At 46.2% G+C, this 20,100-nt stretch overlaps 1 protein-coding gene across 9 annotated transcripts; it reads right to left on the bottom strand.

Moving 5' to 3' along the window:
• Positions 1-1,410: 1,410 nt before the first annotated feature.
• Positions 1,411-19,627, bottom strand: PPCDC (phosphopantothenoylcysteine decarboxylase). Of its 9 annotated transcripts, none has more exons than XM_026856361.1 (7): positions 19,530-19,617; positions 19,198-19,249; positions 17,490-17,656; positions 12,078-12,173; positions 9,601-9,729; positions 7,469-7,637; positions 1,411-2,677 (listed from the first exon to the last, which is right to left on the bottom strand). In XM_026856361.1, the coding sequence occupies exons 3-7, from the start codon at positions 17,640-17,642 to the stop codon at positions 2,592-2,594; spliced, it is 633 nt and encodes a 210-aa protein (XP_026712162.1). In that variant the 5' UTR covers positions 17,643-17,656; positions 19,198-19,249; positions 19,530-19,617; the 3' UTR covers positions 1,411-2,591. The 9 variants fall into 9 exon arrangements, with proteins under 9 accessions (XP_026712162.1, XP_026712163.1, XP_026712164.1 ...); XM_026856362.1 differs by lacking the exon at positions 19,198-19,249 and adding an exon at positions 18,032-18,092 and having other exon boundaries at positions 19,530-19,605; XM_026856363.1 differs by lacking the exon at positions 19,530-19,617 and adding an exon at positions 19,348-19,495.
• Between the last annotated feature and the right edge of the window lie 473 nt (positions 19,628-20,100).

Here is a 20,100-nt window from a genome sequence, read left to right as displayed (position 1 = left end):
GGACACCTCCCGGTGACTGGGTGGCTCAGTGGAGCCCGGCTGTGCCGGTTCAGCAGCGAGGCTGTCAATGCCTATTTACCGAGCCTGCACAAAGCCCTGGTTGTGAAAGGGGTCCTTCGCTCTTCAAACTAGAAATTCTTTGTCCCCTCCTGAAGCCGAACGACTGCGCAAAGATGCACAGGGCTCCTCGTCCTGCTGCTCTCCCAGCGCGGGTAGCCCTGCCCGCAGGCTGCCTGCACCTACCTGGCCGTGGGTGGGGACACATGCCTGGGCGGGGGGTGGAAGCTGCTCTTGCTTCAGCTCTCTGCCTCCCAAAGGGAACTTAACTGTTTCTTCTATTTGCCCTGAAGGAAAGGTGGTTTGAGTTTATCCCAACCCTGTAACACTATCATGACCTGCCTGCAATTAGAAATCACAGCAATTATGCAGAGGATCACTTAACGGCACAATCAGTCTGTTCCTGCAGCAGCTTGAGACAGACCAGGGTGGTGTCCTCTGCAGAGGAGTTTTCTTTGTGGGCTTTTCAGCCGCTGTGAAGTGCTCCCCTCGCTCTCTCAGGCACACATTTCTATTGCTGCCCTATGTATTTGCAGGACAAAAAATTAGCTCCCTTTATTCAGGGATTGTAAATTCTTTGCAAGCCTTAATTTAAGCCTCTTGACAAGCCTGAGAGACAATTCCATAGTTTTAGCAGTTTCTGCCTTACAGATCAGCCCACTAAGACTGGTGTCAGCTCCACGTGCTCTCAGGGCACCCGGTGTAAGTTCTGGATCTAAAAATGACACTTTCTGCTGAACTCTCAGAGCCCACACTTTGCAGTGTACACTGTACACCTCGTCCACCCTCCAGTGCCAGAAGCCAGACAATACTATCAATGTTTCTGGAACAGCTTAAGCCAGCAAACCCAGCTGGTAACAGATGAACACTTATCAAGGACATGGTGTTTTGATCTGGTATGAGGAACCTTACTGTCAGATTTTCTGCATTTTGTCATGGCCTAGGAGGAAGGATAAGCAACTCCAACGGCACAAGATACCCACAGCAGAGCCAGAGCAGAGCCCCAAAGTCGAGTTACAGTTCGAACTGTCAGAACACAGATGTCTCTACAAGCAGGAGAAACAACCTTCACTACAAAACTCATGGAAACCAAGCAGCACCTCCTCTTCTGCTGCCTTCAATATGCTTAAAGTAAGATCCTGTTAGGTGGATAGCTTTCACCATGCCAAGAACATACACAAACAATGCAGGTCACACCACAAAGACTTCACCAGCAAACTGCAAAGCTCATGACCACAGTACCACTACAGCCCTTCGTGTAAGCCAGCAGCTCTGCTCACACGAGGATCCTTCTGACTTGATCCCCAGAAGCTCTGCATCCCCAGATCTCTGTCAGTGAAAGAGCCAAAAATGTGAAAGTTCAGAGGTTTTTATTTGTGTGGAAAAGATAAGGAAGTCAAACATACCCCGATAACCCCTTCCCTCGTGCGCAGCAGTCTGAAGGTTGCCCCCATGGGCAGGATGCACATTCTGTACCAAGGCCTTAAATCTGACTGGGTCTAGTTAAAAATAAACTCTCTGGGTCAGCAGTGCTCTGCTACAGCAACATGTTCCACAGCCCCAGTTTGCTCCCATTCCTCTCAGGAACGGGATCTTGTTTTCAAGGAAAGGCTGGACTGGGGGAGCCCAGGCTGGCCCGGCCCATGGGGTCACAGGATTTCCCAATATTTTCATGCCAGTCAGTTAATTTTCAAGCTGAAAATTAGATGAAGTTTGAGTTCACTCCCTTAGAAAACACCCACCTTGGCTTTCCACAAGGCCCAGCCTGTTTATTTCCTGACCAGAGCACCCAGATGGGCAGTGTCTTTTTGGTTCAGAGCTGACGTCTTCATCCCCATCCAGTCAACAGATACAAAAGGGCAAAGGCTAATTTAGGGCCTAGATAGCTTCTTTCAGTCAATTTTTTTCCCATCTCTGATAAAAAGCACATGCAGATGCAATGATTTAGCAATGACGTGAGGTGCAAACACCCCCCAGAGCAGCTAGAAGAGGCAATTCTTCAGAGGCAGAATTAAAAGCTCTCTTTTATTAAGTTCCCAGAAAGGAAATGCTTTTTGGACAGTGACTCCTGCTGGAAAGGTGAAGCCAGCACAGCTACAGGGATGTTCCCACACCAACATGCTGGAAAGGGCTGGCATTATCCCCATCACCAGGACTTGCACTGCACTTTCCTCTCTAGCAGCTCTTGGGGGGAACAGCTGGACCTGAAATACACTGGCAACTCCTCCTGCAGCCTCCTCAGAAAAGAGCACATACGAAATACTGAGGGCCGAGTGGCCTAGCAGAACGTTACTCCCTCTCTGCGAGATAACACAGAGTTTTCCCACACTAAAGAAGCATGTTCTTGGCTTTGGTTTCTGAAAGTCTGCCCTGATGTACCGCATTTCAGTTTGGCACCAGCTGGAAGACAACCGTTTCACCCCTTCGGTTGAAGAACATGCTATAGGTGTGCAAGCCATCTCGACTCAGCTTCCTGTTGGTTTTATCTTCAGATCATCAGGGAGGCACACAAATACAATTCACATGCCAAACCATCAGCTCTGTGTTGGCAAGTCCCGTTCCTCAAGGATCCTTTTCACGCTCTCCACAATGGTCCACACTTCTGCCATGGCACCTTGACCTGCAGGGTAAGAGCAAAACCACACGGTGAAATCCGGGTCCCACAGAGAGAGCACAGGGCATGTGCTTTCCCTGTCCCACCACCTCTCTCCCCCACACACTGCAAAGCTCACCAAGCATCCCCACGTGTTTCCTCATGAGTTGCCCAACGGAAAGCAACCGTGGACAGCAGAGGATCTGCTCAGTTCACCTGGTTCTGCAGGGCTTTTGGGGCACGGTTGAATGCCATCGGGGGAGGAGGGCAAGAAGAGTATTCATGCTAACTTAGTTTGGCTCTAGAGGCTCAGAAGTCTAAGGAGGAGCACAAGCTCCTCAGACAGTCAATGGAGAGAGGCAGGAAACCTCAGAAGGCAACTCATATGACCTTAATAAGTACCTCATGTTCTGAATCATCTCCAGAGGCGTCTGCATCTAACCCTCAGCCGCACAGGGATTTACTATTTTAGCTCATGCAGCCCTGGTGTAAGTGTGTAAAAGTGCCCCCAAAACGTCTGTGGGTAGCAAAAACCCTATTTCACCTCCTTTCTCCAGTGCAGACTTTGTGTGTGTTCAGTATCTTTTTGAAATGTCCTTTGCCTCTAAAGACAACTTGCTGAATTCATACCATTCCCATGACTCTGCAGTTAGACCCACATTAGAGAAAGCTGTCCTGGATTCACACCAGCTTTAATCTTGGGAGTAATTCTTGGAGAAGACTGAGTGCTGGACAGAACAAAATGTAAAAGCTTTTCCTTTTGGACTGGCTAGTTGCCAGGTGAACACTTAATCTACACTGTGCTGTTGCTTCCTTCTGAAATACTTTTTAAACGTAGGTTCAGAGTTTTAAGGCCAGAGATCAGTAAATCATCTTGTCCAACCTCGTGTACTGAACTCAGCACTGAGAGCTCAGTCCATTCACTCCTGTAATTTGCTTGGGGCTGAGGAAAGATACTTCTCCCACCAGCATTTGTCTCCATTGGAAGACCGAGAAGATGGAATCTCTATTGATCGTTTGTCCTGCTGGCTAATTGCTCTAATAATTTAAAATAAGTGCCTTATTGGTCTACTTTGGGGAGGTTTTGTTTTCCTCTCTTTTTCTGGTCTGCTTCCACAGCTGGGTTAGCAAGGCACAGATGAACAGCTAAACCAGCAGCCCCCAAAGAACAGTAACAACCTGAGGGCAGGCAAGAGACGGGAGCAGAAGGGGAAAGGGAGAGGTGCTCTCTTGCAGGCAGATCACAGCTGGACCCTCAGTTGTCCAGCACAGGTGAGCCATCCGAGCCTTCTCTGGGACAGGAGTGTAACTGGTTATAACTGGGGATTTGCCATGAAGAATGATACTTTTGGAAGACCAAGAAAATTTGGTTTCTCTGCAAAGTAAGACTCATTCTCCACTATGCCTTTTTCAAACCTGTAAATCCCAGGAGGTCTGAAGCATCCTGTGGGCAAGCTGCAGGCAGATTTGGGCCCTTCCGATCTCCTAACTTCAAGGAGAGGAGCTGCAGCTGATAGGTCCTGCTAAACAAGAGAAATTCCCTGACTGCCGCTGCATGGTTTGGCAGAGCTACACCCTCCAAGATCATTTCCAAGGCCTGCCTTTGTCCTACACCACCCACTTCCTCAACATCTTTGGCAATTCACAGCTGGATTTTTAGGTTTAGCATAGCGAAATCTTGCTAAGCAGCCTGTCTGATAGCACAGCTCATGCCTACAGGTAGAAATCTTCCTATGCACCAGGCTCTGGAAATCCAGCCAAGGGTGATGAAGATACAGCAGTTTGGAAATGTTTTTGCCAAGGCAAATTGCTGCAGGCCCATGTGTGGTCCAGCATCTCTCAAAGATCTTTATATCGTGGCACATGGATATCATCAAGACCAACAGCCGGTAGCTTACATTTAACTATTCAATCAAGAAAACGTTTTAATTGTCATCTCAATTTCATTGTTATTTTAACTCTCTTTTTGCTGGACTCTATATATCTAAGACCACCCATTTACTAAGGAAGAAAAATTAATCAGGTAAAGCTTGTAATGCAGAAACTTGGTGGCAGGCAGGATCTGGCCCACTTCAGGTGAGACCCACCACATGAGCTGAGAAAGACAAACCTCTTTTACAGCAAGACAAACCACAATGTCAACAGACAAAACTGGTGCAAACTGAATCTCTTTTCTTCTGCACCAGATGTGTGAGCGTTGCTACCTGCTGCTTGGGTGGAAGCTGGGCAAACCCTTTTGTGGATGAAACCCACAAAACCAAAATTAGTGTGGAAGAACAGACCTTGGAGTGAAAGGCCTGAAAAAAAGAGGGGAAGAGAGGAAAAAGTCAGTGCTGGAGACCATCTTGGGTCTTCAGAAACCTGGAATCCACTACTGCTGTGCTGGTTTTGGCTGGGATAGAGTTAACTTTCTTCACAGTAGCTAGTACAGGGCTATGTTTTGGATTTGTACTGGAAACAGTGTTGGTAACACAGGGATGTTTTCGTTACTGCTGAGCAGGGCTTACGCAGAGTCAAGGCCTTTTCAGCTTCTCACCCCACCCCACCAGCGAGGAGCTGGGAGGGGACAGAGCTGGGACAGCTGACCCCACCTGACCCAAGGGATGTCCCAGACCATATGGTGTCAGCTCAGCAATAAAATTAGGGGGGAGGTTGGCGGAGAGGCTGCTGCCCAATGCTGGGCATCGGTCAGTTGGTGGTGAGCAATTGCTTTCATTTCAATCACTTGTCTTTCTTGGGTTTTAGTTCTCTTTGTTATTTTCCTTTCCATTATCATTTATTATTATTTTATTTCAATTATTAACCTGTCTTTATCTCAACTCATGAGTTCTCCCACTTTTACCCTTCTGATTCTCTCCCTCATCCTGCTGAGGGGGAGTGAGCGAGCAGCTCTGTGGTGCTTAGTTGCCAGGTGGGGTTTAACCATGACAACTGCTTTGCCATAATTTTCCTACATACAGCCAGGAAAATGCTGGTGTATGCCAACAGGAAAATCTTGTTGTGAACTGACTCACAAACACAAGCAGAGTCGAGTCAGATGTGGCCATTACTGCCCCAGCTGTCCACACCACCCCTCTCACACAAGCTCCTTCAGGAGTTTGCTCTCGCAGTAGACACAGCTGAAGTGAGTATGAAGCAGCTCCCAAATGACCACTGATGGAATGAGGTAACTCCTGATCCATGCTGGTTTACTTTGCCATTCTGAGCTACAAACCACAGCAATTCACATGCTGCTTCTCGTGTGGCTCACACACCCCTGTCACAAGGGTGGCAACCCCCAGGAAAGGGGCAGGGCAGAGCAGAGCAGCAGCAAGTGAAAATCATGTTCACCATCCAACCTTAATCCATTAGGGCTGGTGAGTCAACTCACATGGCCCTTTTGCATCTCAGATCCCCGTCTGTGAAACAGGGATGACAACAACACAGCTCTGCCTCAGGTGCATGAACCTGCAAGAATAAGCACGCGACCCATTAGGAGGCACTCAGCTGCTTACTATGGCAATAGAGATCCTACATATGTACTAAAAAAGATGAAGGGAAAAAATAAAGGACAAAGAAGCTATGCCAGAGGGCCTTTCCACTTCTGCCAAAATGTCTGCGCAGAATGACCTCTTTTGGGCGTTTTCCCTTAACGTTATTATAAGTACGTAAGAAATTCAATGTAATCAGGTCTAAAATCCCAGCGGAAGCATAATTGTCCAGGATATTTCAACTGATGCTTGAGTTACTTGACTACACTTACCTAACTGTAAATATTTCTTAGTCTTCAGCTCCAACAAAACACTCTCTAGAAGCACTGCACCTACCTAAGAATTCAGAAACTACGCCAGCCCTAAAATTTAACCCTGAAGAACTTTCTGACATCCTGTCTTCATTACAGACTATTCACTGAACTCTCTGACAAAGCGGTTAAAATCTTGCTAGAGTTGGGGATGCCAAACAAAACTATGAGTATACTTACTGTGCAGGTAATAGTATGTTTGCTGTTATGGCTAGAATTGGATGACATTTTACAGACAATTTGTCCGAGACAATTTTGTTAAAAAGTGAATCCATTCATCCAAATTTCCTATATAAAAATCCTTCTCAAAACCTCCCTAAAGTCAAAATATCCTCCATTTAAAGCATCTCCTAAAATACAAATGAGACCATTTTAGTAGTATTTCTTATCACTGCAAATTAAGTCTTTTGAAACTAAGCATGACAACTTGCCCTAATGACCTCTTTCACTCCACAGATAAGTCTGATGTCAAAACCCCAAATCAAAACTTGATTGGGAAGCTGAAAAGTAACCCAGGCAACAAACAATAACAAATGTTAAATGCACGTCCAACTACACCCTCAGCTGTGTCTGCAAAGCACTTATTCTCACTGTCTGCTCTCTGGGATAAGATATTATCCCTATACTAGAGATGAGGAACTGAGGCACGATGAAAAGAGCCCACAGTCACTGTAGAGGGCAAGGTCAGGACACCCAAATCCCAGGCTGATAACACTCACCGCAAAACCTTCCTTCTCTTTGATCTGCTCTCTTCTCGAATTAGTATTTCTTTTAAATATCAGGCCTATCTAACGGCTCATTTGAAAGCCTGGCTTGGATGGTCTCTTAAGACTATTTAAAAATTAATGATCAAGAATAATAGATATCAGCTAGCACAGGGCCAAGCTTCAGTTTGTTTGTACAAACCCTGGCAGTGAGTACCTGCTCCCCACAGTTCAACATCTTGAAGGTCACTCGGCAAAAGAATGCATGTCCCTTCATGGTAAGAGCAGCACTCGCGCAGGAAAACGTGTCAGAAGACATGCAAAAGGACTGACCTTCATCTCCACACACTAGTTTTTTCACCACACAGGGGATTTCTGTGTAGCCAAAGCCTTTCAGCTGCTCCACCTGCTGAGCTGTGATGGGATGTTCCCACATGGCCGTGTTCATAGCTGGGCAGAAGAGCAGAGGTTTGCTCAGATCCCAAGCACGGATGACACAAGTCTGAAAAAAAAGCCAAGAGGTTCCGCTCTGAGATGGGTTGTCTTTCCTCATTCCTCCTCATCGCTTTGCTGCACAGAAGCACTTTCCCAGCCTGGGTGTCATTAGAGGGCCAAAAGCCTCAATCTGTCAGTGCAGCTGGACTAAGCCACAGGCAGATCAACAGGGCTGACACTGATTTGTACTACATTCCAGCAAAGCTCATCTCTGACAGGCAGCAAAGATCAGGGAGGCTACAAAGAGATAGATCCCATCCTACTCCAGCTTGGGGCCAAACAAGCAGCCCAATCGCTGGAGCAAACCAAGCTGGAACACGATGCGTGAAGACTGCCAGCCCCTGCGGGAGACTGAGTGAAGCTGAAGGGTGGCCACAGATTGTATCAGCTGTAGAGAAATCCCCAGGCAACACTTCAGATAAGCCAGCTGTAGAGCTAAACACAAAAAGCTGGCAAGCGAGTTTTTTTTAAATCATATGCCAACTGGATCCATAACTCCTCATAAGGGAAGCACTGCTGCTTCCAGGATACAAACAGAGGATAACACAAACACATCTGGGCTGTTGCAGAAGATGCTGGCAGATCACAAACCATCTAGCAGCTCCTGCGTGCTACAGGGAATCGTATCTGACTCCTCAGTAATACTGAACTTCCAGATAACACAGTATTACCTCATCTCCTTAAAAAGATAAATGCTGGTTGCTCTTAACGCAACGTCCACCAGTTTCCCTAGGCCTGGCAGCATTTCAGTCACGCAAAGGGAGCTTCCCAGGTAGCAACAGTCCCTGGTGCAGGGTCTCTGCTCAGATCACAGAGTACTTACAAGAACCCTGCCCATCCTTTTTCATGCCCTGTGATTCAAACCCTTCCCAGCACACGGAAGTCTGCGAGAATTTGTTCTAACTTGCCAACCAGCATTTGCTTTCCTTTGCTGGACCTAACTCTTCCCTCCATTAGGCTCTCCAAAAAGACCGGCAGGAGTTTGTGAAGCCTTGCAGACCTAACAGCCTTCCTGAGCTCTTCCCTCTGCCACCACTATCACATCTACAGTACCAAGGGAATCCAGAAGGACGAGACATTGCTTGTCCTTCCCACAGCTCTTCCTGGCTTCTCTCAGATCTCCAGTGATCTATTCATACAAAAGAGAGCTGTTGCTCTGGGTACATTTTGATTATTTATATGCACTTCCTCTTACCTGAACAGCTAAGTGCTGCTCTCTGTTCCTAGTTCCAGCCTCCTTGCATTACTGACAGGTGATGCACCACAGCAACATCTGCAGACCTGCAGCTTCCTGGCAGATCTTTTGGGTAGTCAGTGCTCGTGACTACTCCTAATGAAGATGTAATGCCTCGACACAAAGCATTCAGCCTCGATGAAGGTCCCCATCACCCAACAAAGCAGCATGCTCTCTTTTAATACACTTTCTGATCAGCCTTTAAGCCAGATCACTTTTAACACCAGAAAAACAAGCCTAAACAAGTAATATCCCCTGTAGCTGAAACTGAAAGTTAAGTAAGTGTGAGCATGTCTGAATTTCTGTGCTATGCAGTTAGGTGAGGGAGGAGGTGAGGTAGCAGGAAGTAAACAATTTTATCTGATCTCACAGGTGTCTTTCCAGATTGCATCTGAAAAATGCAGAGAGGAACCCAAAAGTGAGTGCGAGTGGGCACGCACACGCACGTGTGTGTGTACATGCATGACGGAGAGAGGGTGGAAGTAGAAACAGAGAAATACCACCTGTTAAAAAAAACAGGAAAGGCACAAAGCAGGGACTGGGAAATAATGGAAGAGACTGACAGAGCCAAGGAGTGGAAAGGGAGGGAGAGAGACAAGCATATGAAGTGGAAGCAGATCATGCAAATCTCACTGTTCTCGATGCTGCAGAAGCACAAGAGTTTCCATGAAAGAAAGGCCAGGCAGCCTAACACTGGGAGGTGAGAGGACTCTCAGGCAGAGCTCCGCTTACTCACCAGCAGGTTGTCACAGATGCCGTTCGCGAGCTTTGCCAGGGTGTTTGCATCAAGAGGTGCCACCAACATAAGGTCAGCCCACCGTCTGAGCTCGATGTGCAGGACTGGGTCTGAACGACTTTTCCACAGCTGTGGAAGAGACAAGATGCAGATTACCAAATCCTCACGATGAACGCTGTGAACAACAGGCACTTTATCAATCCCACATTAGTAACCACCATGTAAACTTAAGAGGAAAGAATTACTCTCACATCAACAAGATCTGACAGTGTGGGGAACCAGGGACTGCAGCCACAGCCCTCAATTTTCTGACTGCTCCTCTTCCAGTAAAGGCCATGTTGCAGCTATGTTTAGGAAGCACAGCTAAGGTACAGCACTGATGTGATCAGTGCTCTACAAGTAGGTATCCTTTCCCCACAGAGACAATTCACACACCCACTAACCACAGATTTCAACTCATAGGAAAGAGCTTTCCCCATCCACGTCATCCCTCAGCTTCAGAATTGTTCACAAGAGCTCCCTCAACACAGAGCATATCTGAGCAGAGAGCTCCATCCTATCAGCCAACTGAAGCCAGACCAGACCAAACCAGGGGTCACACTTCCTGAGAAATCTGTGTGATTTATAAGCTTCACCTTTCTTTGAAGTGAAGCTGTCCACTGGCTTTTAACAAGGTACAGACCCCTAACTGCATAAGTCACAATTAGGATGCACGCCCCTGTGCATACTCACAAAAGCAAAGTAAACCCTTGTAAAGACAGTAGGGAAAGTCCTGTTGGCCTTCTCTAGGATGGATGAGGTTTAGCCAACTGGGCACTTTCCTCTTCTCTTTGCTCTTAAGTGAGTATTTCCATTTTCACTAAACCTCTTGAGTTGCTCAAGAGAGTCCTGGCCTTTTCTTAAGAGCGCAGTTAACTGGGAAAGTGTCAAGAGAAGCAGCAAATAGTATCAGGTGCTTAATCCCCAGAGGACTCACACAACCACAGGCCAGCAAGAGGTGCATCAGGGCCACAGACTGTTCCTTCTCTGAGTCACTGAAAACCACAACAAAAAGACAGTATCCGGAAAGCAGGCGCATCCTGACACCTTTCCCAGCTCCTCCAATCACTTCTATTTTTCTCTAGAAGCACTGAAAATTGGAGTTTTCAGAGTAAAATATCTCACAAACAGATGCTGAGCAGGCTTATTTCCCACCCTTCTGTCAGAACAGCATGTTATAAGGGCTTCATGCCTGCTTCCCAGTGTGCCAGCAGACCTGAAAGCCTGATCTGCACCTCTTCTATCACCCCACCAAGGGTTCCTCAGAAATAACTGCCTGAGCTGTAGCACCCTGGGACGCAGATGATCTCCATCAGTCTCCTAGACCGACCAGAAAGCTACCTGGCCATTGCCATTAGCATGACTCTCTCCATGTAGAAGTGATGCTCATGTGTGAGCGCCTTGGCAAGAGTACTGGTAAAGAGTAGACCACCTTGTACTCAGATTGGTACAGAAGGGTAGGTATAAAATGTAAAGAAAAGCAAATCTTGACATTTATACAATGAACCTATTCATACTCAGGGACTCTCAAATCAAACTATAGTCGAAAGTCATTTTACGGGGTCAGATGTTCCCAGCCCTGACAACTGAGCTATCCCCAACTGGAATGGCTCTTCCATGTACGCGCACGAGCACACATGCGAACACCTCTGAGATAAACACTACTTCCACCAGGAGAGCCTCTCTAACTTCCAGCCACCTAACACACTGGGGCACAACACCTCCAGGTACTGGCCTTCCTCTGTTACGTTACACCAAGGTGGCCCTACCAGCACAAGGTTAGCCAGTCAGACACCAGGCTGAGTTTTACAGCAGTGTGGGTAGTTTTGTGAATGTCAGCAATGCCCGCAGATTCAAAATACGTAGTGTTAAGGAGAACTAATCTGTTGCCTTCATGACAAGTATGACTCATGACAAGCACCAAACACCCTCACCGCGACTCTGCAGTGGCTTTCTTGCCATTTCCTGATACTCTTCTCAGAGCTGCAGATAGCGGCTGAGCCCAGGGTTGTGAGAAACCACTTCTACCCTCACTGCCTGCTGCAAGTCTCTGAGAGTGGTACAAAACCCTCCGGTACACTCAGGGCGGCCTTTCTTTTTTCTTCCTCATTTACAGCATGGTTGGAACCACGTTCTTTGAAAGCCACATTCCAAAGCACACATTACTAGAACAAAGAAGTGAGTCTTGGCCCAGGATTAAAAAATAAATAAATGTGGTCTCTTGCAAAGAAACTTGGAGGAACGCTTCTATTTGCTGTTCAGCACTTGAACAATTAAGTGAATCTCCCAGGGAGCCTGCTTTTTTTCTGAAGCATGACCCATTGGCCTTCTGGAAGTAGAAGGCATGAGTGCATGACAAAACTACTTGAATTACAAAACATGTGGCTAGTAGGGACACGACAGAAGCCCTTCTAGTCTCCAAAGAAAGAACAACTCACCTGCCACTCATCCTCATCGCTGTAGAGCGTGACAGGGATCTCCTGGGCATTGTAGAAATGCTTTGCTCTCTCAGTAGTGACCACCTTCACTTCAAGCTAAAGAAAGACCAATGGTTAGACTTGAGGAGAATCCTGTAAAGCTGGATAGAGGAGGAGATTTTGGAAGCTATGTGGATTCTCAGAGGACCTTCCCCTATTCACAGTGGAAAGGCCAGGCCACTACGGGTATTCACGGGAGCCAAAGACTCATTTCATGCTACCCTAAAACAGGCAGGTGATTAGTCACCACCTGCCAAACATGTTCACATGTCCAGTTCACAGCGGGGACAGCAGAAAGAACAGAGCAAGTCACAATGAGATGCAGCTCTGCACAGAACTTCAAAGAGACATTAAGCAGCAGCAAACCAAAGCTCTGTGAAAGATGCCCTTTAATCTCAAAATACGCCTGCCAAAAGGAGTAGGAGAGCATCTTGCCTCAGTGGATTCCCTTAACCACAGCACAGAGGACTGCCGAGGGGTGACATGCCTACAGGGCATATGCAGGATCACTCTTCCCACACTCAGAGCCAAGAGCAAGCTCTGTGCCAAGAGAAAGCACAGTGCTGAGTGATCAAAAGAACTGCTGAGGGACAAGTAGGTTAGCTGGGGCTCAGCATCACCAGTGCAAAGCAAGCCCACCTCTGCTGTGCCAGGTTAACAAGAAAGAGTGGCTTTGGAAGGCAGAGTATGATTTTTTGGTTGAATGAAACACATCATGTACCTCTCTCTCTAATGATCTGGTGCCAAAAGTGAGGAGGTAGCTACAAGCTACTGGATACTACTTTTTAAACCGGTGTTAATCAGACTTGCTCCAGTCAGGGGTAAAAATACTTGAAGCAAGTTGGAGTTGTGTCTTGCAGCTATCCTTCCTATCAAGGTAAGATGCTGGAAAGAGGAAAACCTATGTGTAGGTATGTTCATAGTACGGGGATTCTGTGCAGTAAAGCAGGGGCTTCCACAATGGAAAGAGAGACTGGGTGAAAGTGTACGAAGGTTCTCTCTAAAATCTTAAACTTGCCTGCCTTGCTGAAAGCCAGCAGAACCTGCTGTTATATGGTATATACTGGGGAAAATCTATCGAGTCCCTTGGATGTTTGACACGCACACTTAAGAGGTGTTAGGGTGCCCTACAACACGAGATCCTTTCATTTCCTCCTGCAGAAATTTTAACAAGTGGGAAAAGGTGGGTTTTTTTTCCCCCTGGTTTCTACATGTCACTTGACCTGCTCAAAGCTGTAGCTCTGACAAATGTTGCAAGCAGCTGCCTGCCACACGCCGTGCACTGGAGGTGCTCTGCACACACGGGGATCAGCCGCAAAGTGGAGCCAGTGTCAGAGCGGCTCTGCCTGCCCCGATCACCCATGCGGGACACACAACTGTATTTCTATCTGCAATTCCTCCCAAGGATGCCCTTTATAACCAGTCAATGCATGGAGGGAGCACTCTAGAAAGGCTGTTAATGTACAAGATGCACCTGAGGCCACCAATTACAGCAAAAAATAACCTTTTTCCTTGTTATGGCCACTTTCAATCACTCTCTGCTCCTTCAAGCAGTTGACAGTGCAACCCACTGCGTGGTTCTAGTAGTGCAACAAAGAGATGAGGAGAAACCAGACTCACCAACAACTCCATCCCACTAGAAAACTGACCTGAGGTACAAAATGCGCACTCTTGCTAGAACAGACTGCGCTAAAACAGACTGCTGAAAACCTCCAACCTCCAAGAAGCCATCTTCAACAGCAGTGGTTGAAGTGACAAAACATGTTAACCAATCTCCTCAACATGATCTATTCAGCTGGGAATGGAGCAGCGTTGATGCTCTGCACCCTACATGAATAGAATAACAGCTCAGAGCAACGGAAAATCCCAGCCTTTGCACATCATGCTCTTTGGTAATTTTTCGCATTTCCTGAAGAAAAAGTAATGGTAAAATATAGCAGCATGTAACAGCAGTTATTTGGTGCTGTATGTTTGGTTCTTCACCTCTTCTAAATGTCTGCTCTTTTTTAAGTGACCCTAACTTGGAATCACAGCTGCATTTCTAGTGCTTTAGAGTGTGAAAATCATATTGACAGCAATCAACCATATTGTTTCCATATTAACCTCACCTCACAGGAAGCTGTTTGGAGCCAAGCGGCAACACCCACAAAGGTGCTAACGCTACTCTCCGCTATGCCATGGGCTTCAGGGAGGTGCTAACCTCCCAGTCTGCGAGATACTAGTTATTTGGTGATTTTAAAGAGCAAAGTGCAGTTTAAAGGGGCATGCCTGATCTCTGAAATGGTACCAGTAGGGCAGGTCTGCACTAAGTTTTCAGCAGCAATGTTTGTTAGTAGTTCTCTTATTTTACAGTTAGCCATAATGTGATAAGGATTTTTAGGTGATACAACTGAATCTACTGCATGACATATTTTGTCACTTGCTACTTCAATTGCATCGTAATTCAAAATTTTCTAGACCACAAATACCTCTTTAAGGCTAAAGGACATAGAAAAATCCCCAAAAGACACTCTGCTTTTTAAAAAAATGTTTCATAACCATCTCCAGTCTTTAAAAATGCACGTATTTCTTCAAAGCATAACCCAGGAATAGGGAATAGCTGTCTCTCAAGTATCCAACCCTCTATAAGGTAGAGCGTACCAGAGGAATGTTCAAGGACTCTTGAGTGGTGTCAACTCCACCATTTCCCCACAAAAGTTACTGTATTAGTTAAATATTCTCCCCTAATTATGGTTTTCTGCTGGGGTGGGCTCCTGGTTCCCTTGTTCTGAGCAAGTCCTTCAAATCCCGCCAGCTACGCTGGAAAGAGATCAGTGTTTTCAAGATCACTTTAGCCTACATAGTTTTTTTCTTTCTATTTACCTGGCACACCCTCTGTTTGCCTGTGGATATCTGTCTGCTTAAACAGTAAAGGCAGTCTAGCCACACTCAGAAACTCCAAACTGAGTTGGTTTAGACTAGTTAGAGTTCTTTTACTTGGACCACTCAAGCCAATTCTTCAAAATAAACTCTATTGCAATCCTGCCCTCCTCTGTTCATGCAATATTGTTGGCCTTGAGAACTCTCCTGTCACAGCCATTTCTGCTTGGAGTAAGGGTGCATCTGATTTTTTTTTCATAACTTTCTCAGTTTTGACAGCAAAATCTTTACAGAGAGACTGAGCTTGATTAACAACTGCTGTAGAAGAGAACGAGTAGCTCCTCTGTTAAATGACACCTACAAGGTGCCATAGAAGCTACCTTACAGGAGCACAATGAAGTGACATGATGTGATTTAAACCTAGAAGTCCAAGTGACATCCCATAAGAAGAGCAATACGTTTCACCCACAGAAAAGTCTGTCATAACCTTTCTTTATGACTAACCAATACCCTGCCAATATGATTTTGTCATCGTATTCCTGCCAGGCCATGCAAAACTTCTAGGAATCAGCCTGAGACGATGTGTGTGAGTAGCACAACCACGAGAGTTACCCACAGTGTCCTGATGAGACACTATGTGCTGTCTCCCCACAACAGCAGGTGCAAAGGTAATAACCTGAAAGGTGTAAGCTGATGCTGTCTAAACTTCCTAGATCTTCAAAGAGGTTAAACAAAAGGCTGTAAGATGGAGTCACATCCATTATCACCCTCAAGAAGCTGTTAAAGTTTAATGAGTACAAAATCAAGTCGTTCACCAAGGATCATTTTAGCCAAAACGTCAATTTAAACTATCCACTCTGGTTTCAAGCCTCTGACCACATTTCCTTTGGTACCAAAAGCCTCCTCTGCTCCTGCCCTGCTTCCACTGATGGCTTTTTAAAGTTCTGTTCCATCAGTAAACAAACTGATGCAACAGGCTTGTGCAGGACTTAAACTCACTGAAAAAGTTACACTGACTCAGCAGGCTTTGGATCAGGTCTTGAAATCACATCTGAAATGAGTAAATAATTTTAATTAATAAGTGAAGTACCAGAAGCTCCTGGACTCAATGCTTCACTTTTTATGTAACTAACTAAAACCAGTGGCCACAAAGCCTGCAACAGGTATCACAGAACCTACAGGCCTTCACAGAGAATTTAGGTCCAGCCATCTGCTGTTTTTAATTATGAATCAAATGCTCAGAGAGAAGGAATGCATTTGACCTAGATACCTACAATGGATCATTTGCATTCCTCCTGTCACCTGCAAAGAAGGTTGTTCCAAGCACCAAGAGTGAAGGAAAGGAGACAACAGCAAATCCAGCCCAAGAGACAAAGAATTAGAAGATGAATATCCCTGGCTCTGGTCTGGTCACTCCCCTTCCTTGGTATCATTTTTTCTCTGGCCCTCTTACTTCACACTAGGACCTTTGGCCTCAGTCATCATTTCAGGTCAAGTAATAAATTAACTGAGGCCTCTCTTTGCAACACACAGTGCCAGCTCAACTGGCAGAACTGGTGCCCGACGGCTTGCCACATCTTCAGTGCCCTTTCCAGCTTGGTTATCAGCATCAACCAGATATGTCAGAGCTACTCGGGGACTGCACCTCTCTTGACTCTGTGGTAATGAGTGTATCTACAAGGTAAAGCCTCCCAAATCATCTAAAAGGACATTCATTAAGCAATCTAACCAATATATTTACATATTTAAGTGCACCCTCTTGCTCCTGCCACTCTTTCATTTCACTGCTCCGAAACATTTGCTCTGTTTCTCAAAAGCTAAAGGTTTTCTATGTTTTTCTCTAACTTTATTCTACAGCAAGATTTAGCACTTTTCCCTCCCTGATTCTAGTCACTAGTGGCCTCTGCTGGACACCTCTGTTACTCCAGACAATAAACTAGTAAAAAAGAAATGCATGGACACATATAGCAGCCTGTACTTTCTGTTGTTACAAGATCTGTCTTCCTTTTGGTGGTCAGACAGCAGCGTCCATCTTTGCAAACTCCACATCTCACCCTACTGCAAATCCTAATTAAAGATTTCAAATTCCAGAAAGCATCACTTGTGTCTGTAGCCAGATCTGATAATTTGACTGATAAAGACATATTCCAGAAAAAAATCCCAAAGCAAGGACCCATTCAATAATTTTGGGGAGAATTAAGCAAGCTTAGCTGGACAACAAGTACTTTTATACTCCAGAATCTAAATGTCTGCCTATGGAAATATCCAGGAATAGCTACTGCTCTTTGAGCCCAATGTAAAGCTAACTCTTCAATGCAGAAAAGTAAAAAATTATAGGAAAAAGTATTAATCAAATTTTAAAAAACAAAGCAATCTTCCCCCAACAAATTTTCAAACTAAATGGCTCAAAGCTAGAAGGAAATTTTCATTTCAACAGAAGCCGTGTAATCTCTCCTCAAAAAGAGAAACAGAGTAATATCAACTTTACAATACTCTACCCACAGATTTACTCACCCCAGTGATTTTCAACAATTCGGCAATGAGGAGAGGCAGCTTCAGAGCAGCCACACTTCCAGTCACACCCACCAAGACACGGTATTTTTTCTGTGGCACAGATGAGCTTTTTTCCACAGGAAACCCTGGTTCTGGTGGAGAGAAGGGCTCCATGCTCCCATCAAACTCTACAAGCACAGAAAAACCAAGACACTTGACTAACAGTGCCTCCAAGTGAGGCTAGCACAGCAGGGCTGCAACACCCACCTATTCCTGAGGGCACGGATCTAAGCCTGGCCTATGCCGGACCCAGACCAATTCATTCTGAGGATGAACGCTCAGACCCCAATCCTCAAAGCTCTCAAGCGTGAGCAGACCTTTAAGCATAGCACTCTATAGCCTACTACTCCTGTTTAATTACAATTTTCTCTCAGATACTGGTAAACAGAATGCTAAAACCTGCGCAGGCAGGCCACAAGAGTGTTCTGTTAAAGCCCATGGCCCCCAAAACAAAGAGACACCCTCATGTGTTGAACATGGCCCAGAATTTACAACAAGCCTACCTTTCACCCTGACTGCTGGGAAGAGGCAACCCCCTGCTGAGCCAGCTTCCCTTCACACTCTCTGGTGAGTAATAAATGCAGGGAGATATTTTAATAACTAAAAATTCTGGGGCCCTGAGGCAAGCATTATCATCTTACTTCCTATTGTATCACTACATATTTACGGTAGCACAGGAAAATACTCCCTAGCAGACAGGGAAAAAACAAAACAGCCACTAAGAACAGAACAGCCCAGCGAGTGGAAACACCTTCACAGAGATGTGAACACCAGAACCGCTCACTTCCCCCACCCGCGCCGAGCAAAGTGATCTGCAGGCTGGGGCAGCCACTCAGAAGGCAGGCTGAGCAAGCAGCTTTAATTCAGGTCTCCTGCCTCCTCCCAGCTGCCCTGCTCCACTGCCACACCGCTACATCACCAGTAACTGGTCTGGTGAGAAGCATTCCTCCACAGAATCGACATGAACACCTCTGCTTAATGAGTAATTAGCAAAGAGTAAATTCACTTTGAAAAAACTGAAAAATGTGTTTCTAGCAAAGACGTTACACTGGGATTTAGTAAAGTTCGTTCTATTTAGTGACATGCTTGCTAATCAGATGAAGTTACTTGGAAGCATTCTGGGTAAAACATAAAGGAAGAAAGACGTTTACACTGCCCTTACTTTCCGTACCAACTCAGATGGTGGAGTGAGGAGGCCGGATTCCTGAGAGAGTTTATCCCTTCAGTCACTCCCTGGGACAATTCAGCTGCAGGTTTAATTTAGGATCCTCCGCAAGGTGATTCAGATCATGCTTGTTCAGCAGTTACACGGAAGCCTGACCTCTACATCCAGCCACCAAGATGCACGAGCACAAACCTCCTTTATAACTAACCTCCTCGCACCCATGTGCTGCAACACAACAGCAATAACATCTCCTTTTTCCACGCTCTGCTTGGAATCAATGTGTTTAACTCGAGACCCTGAGGTTTCTCAGTGTGTGTATAAAAAACATTTGCTAGAAAAAGAGCACGATTTCAGCTTCTAGGCACTGATTAGCAAGAGTAATTAGAGGCAAGGAAATCCAGCATGCACATTGGTAGGTGATTTCAATGCTACTGCAACATTTCACATGTTTATCTGTATCTAATTAAAATTAATGCTGTCACAGCAAGGAAAACATCCACTTCCCTTGTGATGACTAAATGACTATTAATTCACTGAAGCATCCACATCTTAAAGCCTGGGGAGTAAGACATAATTTTTTAATAGGCAGCTTTCGAAAAGGGCTATTAGCGATCAAACACAAGTGCCATGTGCTGAGCCACGCTTTCCTCTTACCCAATCACAGCTCTGGGGAATCAGCTAAGAAGCCATTAGAAACCAAGCAGCTCACAGGCCTACTTAGTTATTTTATTAGCTCTTTAATGCCGCAGTTACGCCGAAAACAGCTTTAAAAGGCCGCTGAGACTCAGAACCGAGATACCCCGGGGATTTACAAACCGTAAACAACGTTTATATACCGGCAGAGGCACGACGGAGCCGAGGCGGGAGAGCGACAAGCCCCTGAGCTCAAGCCTCGGCGGCCGCCGGACCACGACCTGCTCCGGCGGAAGGGCCGATTGGTGGTTCCCTGCCTGAGGCAGGGGGCAGCTCCTGGTGACAGAGCCCAGGGAACATTACAGACCAGGAGTGAAACCTTTCTGACACTATTCGGGGCAGCTGCAGAGAGCCGGCAGGTGGAAAGTGGGTTAGAGACCCGCTGGTTTATTGTCTGAAGCAGAAACATGACAGATCTGGGGCAGCGGGCGGTCCCCAACCCTTCCCAGGATGCTCCCTGGGCATCCCCCCAGTGTAGTCACCTACAAATAAGCATCAAGAAAGGCAGAGAGCTCTGCCTCACCGACTCCAGGATGTGAAGGGCAACAGCAAGACTTCGCTAAAGCAGCAGAGGCCATCAGTAAAACATCAAGCGTGCTCTAGCACGGAGCTGCCTCCTCACCCCACCACGGAAACACCCAGCATTGGCTCTCCCACCCTGCAGGCCTGCAGGTTTCACAGCCGGGGCAGTCCCCACCTAAAGTGCTCACGGAT

This window comes from Athene cunicularia, assembly GCF_003259725.1.
Source record: "Athene cunicularia isolate RWA chromosome 10 unlocalized genomic scaffold, athCun1 chr10_part1, whole genome shotgun sequence".
NCBI lineage: Eukaryota > Metazoa > Chordata > Aves > Strigiformes > Strigidae > Athene > Athene cunicularia.
This window is presented reverse-complemented; position numbering and strand designations above follow the sequence as displayed.